General features: G+C 42.2%; 1 protein-coding gene across 1 annotated transcript; it reads left to right on the top strand.

Moving 5' to 3' along the window:
• Window positions 1–121: 121 nt before the first annotated feature.
• Window positions 122–11,214, top strand: SNRNP40 (small nuclear ribonucleoprotein U5 subunit 40). The gene is made up of 10 exons (XM_069972621.1): window positions 122–304; window positions 2,478–2,607; window positions 3,250–3,343; window positions 3,759–3,924; window positions 5,904–6,026; window positions 6,233–6,353; window positions 7,919–8,001; window positions 8,093–8,154; window positions 8,236–8,339; window positions 10,877–11,214. The coding sequence occupies exons 1-10, from the start codon at window positions 221–223 to the stop codon at window positions 10,924–10,926; spliced, it is 1,017 nt and encodes a 338-aa protein (XP_069828722.1). The 5' UTR covers window positions 122–220; the 3' UTR covers window positions 10,927–11,214.
• Window positions 11,215–12,339: the final 1,125 nt, after the last annotated feature.

The following is a 12,339-nucleotide window of genomic DNA, read 5'->3' as shown; positions in this document are numbered from 1 at the left end:
GCGTCACTGTGCAGCTAATTAGATTATTAGGGGGTGTTTCCCATCTATCACGTGACGAAAAGGAGCCAATCCACGCCCAGTCCTCAGGAGGCGCTGGGCTCAGGTAAGTGACGTCATCTCTCGGTGCCGGAACGGTGCGGCTCGGTTGCATGTTGGGAGCCCGGTGCTTTATTCACTCATTCATTTGTTTTCTTGAGACTTTTAGAGTAAAAAGTGAAAAATGATCGAACAGAATAAGCGGAAAGGGATGGAGCTGGTCCCGGTGCTGGCGAAAAAACCGCGAACTGAGGTGGTGGTGGCGGCGGCGGTGAGTGGTGAGGGGGCAGTGTGGGGCTCTGAGGGGGTGTTATCCCAATCCCTGCCTCACTGTTCTCAGCCTATTGTTCTTATATTATCAGCTCTGCTTGTATATACACAGTAATATCCTATACTATATGAGCAGTGTTCATATATACTATATGAGACACTGATGTGTGTGGGGCCAGCTGTAACCTGCTGGGAGGCCATTGCTGCAGCTGGGAGGCCATTGCTGCAGCTGGGAGGCCATTGCTGCAGCTGGGAGGCCATTGCTGCAGCTGGGAGGCCATTGCTGCAGCTGGGAGGCCATTGCTGCAGCTGGGAGGCCATTGCTGCAGCTGGGAGGCCATTGCTGCAGCTGGGAGGCCATTGCTGCAGCTGGGAGGCCATAGTGTGGTATCTAGCACAGCAGATCTCCATATACATAGGCCTCTGTGGTGGAGAACTCCTTTGCATGCCCCATAGTTACTTTACAGGGGTTATTCCAGTGTGAAATGTTTGTCCTGTTGGGATGACCACCCATCCTAACCCTGAGTGAATGGAGCGGGAGTGCACATGCTCACTGACTGCTCTCACTATTTAAGGGTGCATGCACACTACAGAATACGTGCTTACGACCCGCCGCGGATTCCGTTGCTCGTATCCACTCGCGGTGCGCATCTCCGCCCGTTCCCTAAACACCATTTTAAGGCCAGGCTGATTCCGCCATCTGCCGAAAGAATTGACATGTCAATTCTTTCGACGGAAGTCGGAATCCGTCTGTGCCTAGAATGGAGTGTATTGCACAGGCAGAGATGCGCACGGCCGCGAGCAGTGGCCAGCGACGGAATCCGCAGCGGCCTTTCCGCGCATATTTCGTAGTGTGCATGCACCCTGTGCTGAAGCCATCTATGTTAGGAACTCCGATAGAAAGTGACTGGAGCGGTAGCTGAGCTCATCGCCGCTCCATTCTGCTAGAGTATAAGGGACCTCTGTTTTTGGGATCAGTGGAGTTTTCAGCAGTCAAACAGCACAAATCAGCTAGCAATTACATACCCATCATTTATAGGAAGTTTCCCATCCTAAATTGGAAGAAAAACAACAGATATCTGTATCGTATCAACTAATAATGTAGCTATACCACCATATCAAAATATATTCACATATATCACATTTAAAACATAACTTTTAATATTTCTTAATTAAAAGATTCAGTCCTCACAAAACACATAGAAACAACAAGTGGCACTATATTGGCCGCTATAAGCCAACCCCCCCCTAAACTATCATAGGGGCTTCAATAGGTACAGTCGGTAGATAGAATGTAAGATCACACAGGGAACATTGGAGCAGTCGTGTTAATAAGGGCAACCCCTGCCCTGGTCTACACCTCTGTGATAAGCCCTATGGGTTCCCTACCTAGTGAGCAGGTCCCCCACCCCAAATTAAGTAAAGTTGTAGGGATGTAAAATAATACAGAAACAAATGGGCACTGGTATGGTGTCTGTGCCCTATAGGGGAAATGCTGACAATCTCTGCAGTTGCAGAGGATAGTCTAACTCGTATTTGGTTATCCGCTCAGGTTAAATTAAATGTTCAATCATTCCTCCTTCAGGAGACAAACTATTCCTTCTATACCTGTTATCTTTTCTGTCTCCTTCCCCCAGTTCTGAGCTGCTCTTCTCTCTGTCTCCTCCTCTTCCTCCCTTTCCGAGATGGCTGAAGTAAATGGGCCCCTGGCTGGCTCACAGTGAGATCACCAGCAACTCAACCTCACATTAACTCTTCTGGCGTCAAAGTGCAGAGACAGCCAGCCAGGAACACTGTTTACATGAGATGTCTTGAAATGGGAAGGGGGGGCAGCGGAGAGAGCAGCTCACACACCGTTTTCTGTGTCTACAGCAGAAAGTGACAGCTCAGAACTGGGGAAAAAAGACTGATAAGGTAACATGTATGGAATGAATTATGTATGGAATTATTTGTCTCTAGGAGGGAGAATGGTTCAACATGTAGTTTACCAGAGCGAATAACCCCCTTTAACTTACATGGTTAAAATATATATATATATATAGTCTACGCTCTATATATTACTGTATAACAGTCAGTAAGTATTATGTCCTCAGTCACACCTGGATCCTGCGAGCTTAATATTTTCAACAACGTAGTATTACCATGTAGTTATTGCTTTTGCTGTCTTGCAGGGCCCACCAAGATCCTCCAGTCTACAAGCTCCTATTATGCTGTTATCCGGACATGAAGGAGAAGTTTACTGTTGCAAATTTCATCCTAACGGAGTGACTTTGGCTTCGGCAGGATTTGACCGGCTGATTCGTGAGTGTTTTTTTAATTTTTGTTTGTTTGTTCGTTTTGGCTACTAATGATAATAAATAATACTATTTTTGTGAAGTGCCGACAGACAGGATCAGCATACAACAGGTGAAATAGTAAATATTTTTCTAAGGGTATGTTCACACGCTGTGTAAACAACGGCTGTTCCAGGTGAACGTCCGTTGTTTAACCTAATGATCCAATTGATAGGTATTGTTATACGTGCCATATGCCATGATGTTCCCACCTCCAAACGTCACTGTTAGTATGCTGTTTATGGGGTGATACTAGGTGCCTTTTATTCCCCCAATAGAGCACATTATTACCTTGGAATTACAGCCGTATTTTTCACTTGAAATTACAGCCATATTTTGCTTTTATTCGAATGTGTGTGAACATAGTCTTGCACATAATTTATAGACATATATATATGACGTATAGTTTGATTTGTGTGGATTGGATGGATTTATGTCTATAGCCCCTTTTAGAAATATATTTACTTAGAAAATTGGTGACATGATCAATACTTATTTCACTCGACATATATGAGCTCTGAGGGTGGACAAAAATGTCTGTCAATATCTGTTGTCTGCAGTATCAAATCTCAATTCTCAGATTTAATTTTTATTTTTTTGGCTTTTGCAGTTTTGTGGAATGTTTATGGAGACTGTGATAACTACGCTACACTAAAGGGTCACAGTGGGGCCGTGATGGAATTACATTATAATACAGATGGCAGGTACGTTAACCAGTGATCGTAGTTTGTCTCCTTTCACTGTGTAGCGGTGGTGACCTGTAACTGCAGCTCAGCTCCTATTTACTTGAACAGAAGATGAGCTGCAGTTGCACAAAGGAGACAGATTCTGTTCAATGTGTAGTGTGAGTGACAGCAACCTTCTAATCAATGACTGATGATGAGTGATGCTCATGAGTCCATTTTACCCAGAAAACCCTTTTAATGTCCAGACAATCCTTTGTATTAAATAGTTGGTCCAGTACCCTCATCGATCACTTCATTCTTATTGACAGTGGCTTATTCACAGGAGACTTTGTCTAGTACTGCAGCACCCCCCATTAAAGTAATGTGGCTATTATGTGAGTTTTCTGGCAGATAACATGATACTAAATTCCTGTATTTCCTATTTTGCCACCAGTTTGCTGTTTTCTGCTTCAACTGATAAAACTGTTGCGATTTGGGACTGTGAGACAGGAGAGAGAGTGAAGCGTCTGAAGGGGCACACGTCATTTGTGAATTCCTGTTATCCTGCCAGACGGGGACCACAACTAATCTGTACAGGCAGTGATGATGGGACCGTAAAGGTGGGTACACTGCTTTGTATTGATTCTGGAAAACCTGTGCCTATGGACGTCATAGGGTTGTTGTCATAGGGCCCCGGTCATCCATGAGCATAAGTAAAGAGCTGCTCAGCATCAGATGCTCCTGCTGTGGTGTACGTAGAGGACTCTGTTCATAGACCTGCAGTGTTCAGCTGATCACTAGGCCAAATTGTCCTGAATCCACAAAAAATTGTCTGTGGTAAATCCGTAATCAGTATTTTTGCAGATCCACAAAAATTGGGAAGGTGATGCGTATTTTTTGCAGGCGTTACTTCCATAAAAATTACAGGTCTGCAAAACTTACGGACACTCTCATAGACACACAGGTGAATCTGTGCCACAATTCTGGCCCGTACTAGGATATGTCCTATTTTTTTGCTGCACAGTTTACTGATCTATGAAACTACAGATAATTTGAATAGCCCAATAGAAATCAGCGTTCCGTAAATTTGTCCATAATTACGGATCGGGAGGAGAGGGGGAGCGAGGAGGCGTTCCAGCTTACAGCAATTTAGGGACTTGGGAAAGTCTCTTTCTGACTTTGCACAGGAGAACAAAATCATTTTTCTAGGTTATAAAAGTACATACTGATATATGAAAGGTATTGTGTGTCTCCTTGACCTAACAGCAGTTTGAAATGTGAATTGCAGCTGACAGATTCTCTTAAAGGGGTACTTCGACAGAAATCATTTTCTTTCAGATCAACGGGTGTGAGAAAGTTATACAGATTTTTAAATTATTACTATTGAAAAATCTCAAGTCTTCTATAACTTATGAGCTGCTGTATGTCCTGCGGGAAGTGGTTTATTCTTTCCAGTCTGACACAGTGCTCTCTGCTGCCACCTCTGGCCATGTCAGAAACTTTCCAGAGCAGGAGAGGTTTTCTGTGAGGATTTTCTGCTGCTCTGGAAAGTTCCTGACATAAACAGAGGTGGAGAGAAGACTGGGAAAAATACACCACTTCCTGCAGGACATACAGCAGCTGATAAGTACTGGAAGACTTAAGATTTTTAAATAAAAGTAAATTACAAATCTATATAGCTTTTGGATGCCAGTTGATTTGAAAGAAATAAAAATTACCGGAATACCCCTTTAAAGCTGTTCATACTGGTCAGACTGCAGGTCAACCTGGCAAGTGTGCGTGGGGGCGGGGGGGGGGGGGGGGGGGGGGGTTAGCAGTGCATAGCACTTGGCATGTTGAGTAGACAATGGTCTTTACATCAACTTTTATAGCCTTGTTAGCCTTGGCCTCCCTGATATAACAGTGGAGATAACCCTAGAGGGACTCATCATATCCACTCTCTTAATTACGCACAATTAACCTAAGACACCTGGTTATCTGACCACCCGCATACACCTTATTTCCCTGATGAACCCACCTTGCTGCCAACTCTAGGAGGGGGAAACGCGTTGGAAGACAAGTGTGACGTCTGTCTGCTATTTCTTAAGACAACGTGCTCTAAATGATTCTGAGGGTACAAACACACACGGCATATACGCTGCGTATTTACTGCTGCGATACGCAGCAGATTAGATCTAAATAACTGAACACAGCATCAAACCTGCTGCGTATACGCTGTGTGTGTTTGTACCCTAAGGGTAATCGCATGTGTATGCACTGCAGTGGCTGAATTAGAACTACAGATGCTATTTGGTGGTTATATTGTACAGAATTACAACCATTGTTCATTACCTGCTCCTGCCAGTCATCTTTCTAAGACTAAAATAATAATAGGCTATATGTATGTATGTCATTTATGGTTACTTACCTGTTTAGATACATATGGTGTTCTTCATACTGTAGAGACAGCCCCCTGCACTTGGAATTGTGGGGACGCCCATATCGGGGGGGGGGGGGGGGGGGTGTTGGTTATGTTTAACACTAAAATCTAAACTCTTAAAACAAATAGTTTAATATGAAATCTGTTCAGTGATGTAACTTTTTTATTTTTTTTCTTCAGCTCTGGGATTTCAGGAAAAAAGCTGCAGTGCAGACCTTCCAGAATACCTATCAGGTTTTATCTGTCACATTCAATGACACCAGCGACCAGATCATCTCAGGGGGCATTGATAATGACATAAAGGTAAGATATTTTTATATAGATATATATATATATATATATATATATATATATATATATATATATATATATATATATATATATATATATATATAAAAAATTTTTATTATATAATTTTTTTTTTTTTACTTTTAGTCATTGGATATGATAATAAATAGTGTGTGGTCCTGAATCAGGCTGTTTTGTATTTTATTCCCCCCATATGTTAGGTTTGGGATTTGAGGCAGAATAAACTGATGTACACAATGCGAGGACATGGAGACTCTGTGACTGGGCTTAGTCTCAGTTCTGAAGGCTCTTACCTGCTCTCGAATGCTATGGATAACACAGGTATGGCACAAAAATAGGTATGTGGAAACATAGGAAGCTTTAGGTCAGGGACGGGAAACCTCGGCTCTACAGCTGTTGCAAAACTACAACTCCCATCATTCCTGGACAGCCAAAGCTTTAGCTTTGGCTGTCCAGGCATGACGGGAATTGTAGTTTCATAACAGCTGGAGGGCCGAAGATTCCCCATCCCTGGTTTAGGTGAACGGTCCAAGATCTGGTTCTAAATATCTCAAAACTTAAGTGGGTTTCAATAATGTTTCTTTGGGTTAATGTGGTTAGGGGTTAAGAGCAGCCCCTGGACTGAGCAAAATCCTGTTTTCTGGGGAAATATATATTTTTTTTAAGTGGTCTGGTCAGTCTCAATGCATAGTGTGGTCACAGCATGATTGTGGCTGTTCACTTGAACCCTTGAACCTTCCACATGATGCCAGATGCAACATTCAAATGTATGGCTTACTTAAAGGGAATGACGTCTGGTCTGCAGTGAGAGAATAGAGTAGAAGGATCTGAGCAGAAAGACTTGAGCAACCTCCTGCTCTATAGTGGATATACACAAGTCTACACACCCCTGGTTAAAATTGCAGGTTTTTTTCATGTAAAAAAATTCAGACCAAAAAGAACCTTTTTCACTTGTGTCACCTATAATCTGTACGAGCCAATTGAAAAATAAACTGAAATCGTTTGGGGTGGCAAACCCAGTAGAATTTATGGTTAAAGTGTCTGTCATTTAATTTAATTGTCGTTTTTATTTTTCAGAAATCAATAGTACAGACAATTTTAAAAAAATTTTGTAATTGGGTTTATTATCATGCAAAAACAGTTTGAAGCTCTCCCCCGTCTTCATGGTTCTCTTATGGAGAGAGGAGGGGTGGAGGGACATGAGGCACTAAAACAGGACAACAAAGAGTTAATTTACAGCTACATGACCGGGCTATCTCCTCTGAAGTCAGCACTGAAAATTAAAAATACCGGCTTTCACACAGGTCCCACTGTGTAATCCTTTGTTCTCTGCTTTCTGCTGCTAATCTCCCCCCTCCCCTCTCCATAGGTTACACAGGGCTCGACTGATGTAAAAGAGTCGAGATTTCCTGATAATGAGAGGGGGGGGGGGAGACCTGGGGAAAGTCTTTTTGAATGCAGATAATGGCATATTTGCCTTACCCAATTACAAAGTTTCTTAAAATCGCCTGGACTATTGATTTCTAAAATAAATAAATAATAATAATACAACAATGACACTTTAAATAAAGGGTATCTGTAAAAAGTACTATAGGTCCTGCAAAAAAAAAACAAAAAACAGCCATGATATGGCTCTATATGAGGAAAAATAAAAGCCATGGTCTTTAGGATGTAAGGAGTTAAAAATTTTTCCAAAGATAATGGAATGCATTAAATGAATATAGCATTGCTAAAAAATATTGCGTGTACTCGCATATAGTCCTGATAGTCCAGCACCTCTTCCGACCAGATGGAAGCAGGGGGTGGGGTGGACGGAGCTTTATTATACAGGGGCAGAGGTGCTATTGTAAAAGTAAAAAAAAAAAATTATTATCTTTTTGTTTTAGTTCGTGTATGGGATATTCGGCCTTTTGCCCCAAAGGAAAGATGTGTAAAGATCTTCCAAGGAAACGTACACAATTTTGAGAAGGTTGGTAACCATATCTGCTGCGGAACTTTCCCAGAATGACGACAGAGCCGAGCCTAACAGACTGACAGGCTGCCTTCTATTTGTATTTCAGAACTTGTTGCGTTGTTCGTGGTCTTCTGATGGCAGCAAGATAGCAGCAGGGTCAGCAGACCGGTAAGTGCCCGTCCCCTTCCTTGTCTTATATCACCCATTGTAAGAACCCAGGTTTTAACCCTTTTACTTCTCCTTGAACAGTTTTGTCTATGTTTGGGACACTACATCCCGCAGGATTTTGTACAAACTTCCAGGCCACGCTGGTTCTGTCAATGAGGTTGTCTTCCACCCCGAAGAGTCAGTTGGTAAGTTTATAGTTGTATATTTCTTTTTCGCTGACGTTTCAGTGAGGATAAAACATGAGACTTTTCTTATTACCTTTGCAGGCTGTAAATAGATGGCATTTACTTAAAGGGGAACTTTTTTTTTTCTTTCAGATCAGCTGATCTCAGAAAGTTCTATAGATTTGCAATTTACTTCTATTTAAAAGTATCTAGTACTTATCAGCTGCTGTATGTCCTGCAGGAAGTGGTGTATTCTCTCCAGTCTGACACAGTGCTCTCTGTTGCCACCTCTGTCCATGGCAGGAACTGTCAAGAGCAGGATAGATGCTATTCTATGGGGATTAGCTCCTGCTCTGAACAGTTCCTGATATGGACAGAGGTGGCAGCAGAGAGCACTGTCTCAGACTTGAAAGAATACACCACTTCCTGCAGAACATACAGCAGCTGATAAGTCCTGGAAGACTTGAGATTATTAAATAAAAGTAAATGGCAAATCTAAATAACTTTCTGACACCAGTTGATCTGAAGAAACCACTTTCACAAGAAGTTAGTGGTCTCAGAGGTTATCGCTTCCAGAATTGCACTTGCCTTGTTGCTATGTCCTCGGTTGACCTTTCCTTGCAGCTTTTCAATAAACCAAAGAACTATAAACTGTGATCTGTACTTTGCCATAAGGCTGCTGACAACCACTAGAAATTCTTTCCCCTGCAGTTATCCATCTTAAGATTGTGCCAGCTTGCAGCCAAAGTAATTGAGTTAGTAAGAGAATTACAATATGTGCAGTTTTCCAATACAGGCAGACATATCAGCAAGTCCCCCCCCCCCCCCCCCCCCCAGACCAAAGCAAAGTTTACTCCTAATTACTTCTGTTCTTACCTCTGCCTCTCCCTACTACTTAAAGGAGAACTTTGGCCATTTTCAAAAACGGGCAGGGGGATGTAATGAGTCCAAACTTACCTCTACCCGTGAGCGGAGGGACCGGCCTTGGGACCCCCACTGGAAGGCATTTTCCCCCCAAGTTGTGATGTCGGGGAGGAGAATGCCTACTGATAAACATCCTGGTCAGGCAATCGGTAACTGGGGTAGCGTCCCACCCCATTCGGTCCATCGGCAGCAGCGGCGTGAACTGTGCAGCGCCGGAGATCCCAAAGCTGTGATTTCGGGGCTGAAGAAGCATGGGAAGAGGTGAGTTAAAGGGAACTCTGGCGAAAATATATATATATTTTTTTTAAATCAACTGGTTTTAGAAAGTTTTTTAGATTTGTAATTTACTTTAGTTTAAAAAAATCCCATACTTATCAGCTGCTGTATGTTCTGCAGGAAGTGATGTATTCTTTTCATTCTGACACAGTGCTCTCTGCTGCCACCTCTGTCCATGTCAGGAACTGTCCGGAGCAGGAGAGGTTTTCTATGGGGATTTGCTGCTGCTCTGAACAGTTCCTGACCTGGACAGAGGTGGCAGCAGAGAGCACTGTGTCAGAATGGAAAGAATACACCACTTTCTGCAGGACATACAGCAGCTGATAAGTATAGGACGACTTGAGATTTTTAAATAGAAGTAAATTACAAATCTATATAACTTTCTGAAACCAGTTGATTTATAAGAAAAAGATTTTCGCCAGAGTATCCCTTTAATACTCTGTTACTTTGCCCTGTGCCCCTGCCTCGGCTTAATGCTAAACACCTGAAATCTAGGCATGCGTAAATAGATGTGGCAGACTGCCTGTCACAAAGATAAAGGTCCTTCTGATCATGTGATGGACTGGAAGCCATCAGTCTTCTCTACAGATGGGAATTCCTGCAGTAGCCTGGGGGGGGGGTATAATACAGAGACTATGTACCTGACACTTCTGAAGAATACTAGATGTCACTTCAGAGTTCTGTTACCTGCATGGATGAACATGGCCTCTGGCTCGAGGCTTTTTGTTTGTTGACAGAACCTTTTTAGTGACTTCTGAATGTTATAATTATCCAATATATCACTCAAACAGGATTGTAGTTATTACAGTAATAACAGCTCTTAGACACCTTTAGAAATGACAAGTGGGAAGTATTGCGTAAGGCAGAGTTCTTCAGAATACACACAGCAGGAGGAAGGGGAAGTAGTTTAACGATACAATCAAAATTTATCGTTAAATACGGCTAAAAAAAATTTAGCTTATTGTGTGGATACTAACTGGTACTGATACTATTTATTATTAAAGGGGTACTCCAACTAAAAAAAAAAATCCACTGGTGTAAAAGTTATATACATTTGTAATTTACTTCTATTTCAAAATCTCCAGTCTTCCAGTACTTATCAGCTGCTGTATGTCCTGCATGAAGTGGTGTTTTCTTTCTAGTCTGATACAGTGCTCTCTGCTGCCACCTCTGTCCATGCCAGGAACTGTCCAGAGCAGTAGCAAATCCCCATAGAAAACCTGACATGGACAGAGGTGCCTTGGCTAAAAGCATTATCGATCATCATCCTTATCAATAGATGCATGTGGCCAATGAGGGTTATTATAATGCTGTCATATGTCATTTAGTAACATTGCATTTTTTTTTCTCGTTTCCAGTTCTCTCGGCTTCCAATGACAAAAGACTTTACATGGGGGAGATACAGTGACGGAGCCGCGCACAGGAGTTTTATCCTTCTTAGTTTGCCTTTGCAGATTTTTTTGCAGAAACTTCTGCTCCTGTTTCTGGCATCTGGATAGGGTCCATAAGTCCCATTTATAGCCCATTCAGATTTGTGGAAAACCTTTTTAGTTGCAGAAGTTGTTGCGATGAATATGCGGTGTGTGAAGGCAGGCTTACTTTGGAGTGAGGAGGCGGATTTTTATTTCATGTAAGGATGAGTGATGGACATTGTGAGAGATTTCTCTGGAAGTGCAGATTCAATGACCCTGTTTTTTTTTTTGTTTTTTTGTTTTTATTTTGTATTATAAACTGTTTTATTACAATTTCATGAGTTGTCCTGTTTGGCCTTTGTTTATTAAAGGGGTAGTAATACAAAGTGAAGAAGGTATAATCAGATGGGCACCACATACATATATGTAAAAGAGAGCAAGTACACTGTTTTTGGTAAAAAAAAAACAACAAAAAAACAGATCATTGTACCATTTTTCTTTATGCATCTGATTTCTTCCTGGTTTCCTCTCTGACATGTGACACTGCTGCTGCCATGCAATAGTGCAGGCCTTAAAGGGAATCTGTTACTAGGTTTATGCTGCCTTAAATGAGGGCAGCATAAACTAGTGATAGAAGCAATACATCAATCTGTTCAGCATTTCTATCATGTTCAGCTGTTCTCCTGATATGCAGGAGAATAGGATTCTTGCCACACCCCTCCCCCCACCCTACAGCTCATGATTGACAGTTGGCTGTCTATACACATTATGGATAGATAATTGCCAAACAGCAGCTGGTGGGTGGAGTTTTCTGCGTCTCATGAATATCCAGGACTACTAAGCTTATGCACGTAATGGAGAGGACTACTTATTGTCAATGTTATTCAGGAGGAGATCTCTGGATCAGCTGCACAGAACAATGTAAGTGATACATCATTCTGTTCAGCTTCTCGGTCACTAGTTTATGATAACTTGAGATAGGACAGCAGAAGCCTACTAACAGAATCTCCTTAACCAAGGGCAGCAGGTTATCAAACAAAGCAGAACATGGGGGATTAGTGAGTCTTATATACCAAATTATACATTTGAAGAAATTCTTGTAAATTTGAAATGCATTACATTTAACATAATGTTAGGCCATGTTCACATAGCGTATGAGACTGGCCGTTCCGTGACCCGGCCGGTGTCAGAAGATCATCCCGGCTGGTACTGCAGCACCAGCCGGATTATCTTCATTTCTGTTGAATTGGGAAGCGGGCGCACCCGTATCCCAATTTACTTTTTCACACAATGGAGTGTGGGGCTGAAGCCGCACTTTCCATTGTGTGAACTGACATGTTCTATCCGGCCGCTGTTCAATGAATAGTGGGTGCAGAAAACGGACATGTCAGTTTTTCATGCAGCCATAT

Source organism: Dendropsophus ebraccatus, chromosome 5 (genome assembly GCF_027789765.1).
Source record: "Dendropsophus ebraccatus isolate aDenEbr1 chromosome 5, aDenEbr1.pat, whole genome shotgun sequence".
In the NCBI taxonomy this organism is placed as follows: domain Eukaryota; kingdom Metazoa; phylum Chordata; class Amphibia; order Anura; family Hylidae; genus Dendropsophus; species Dendropsophus ebraccatus.
This window is presented reverse-complemented; position numbering and strand designations above follow the sequence as displayed.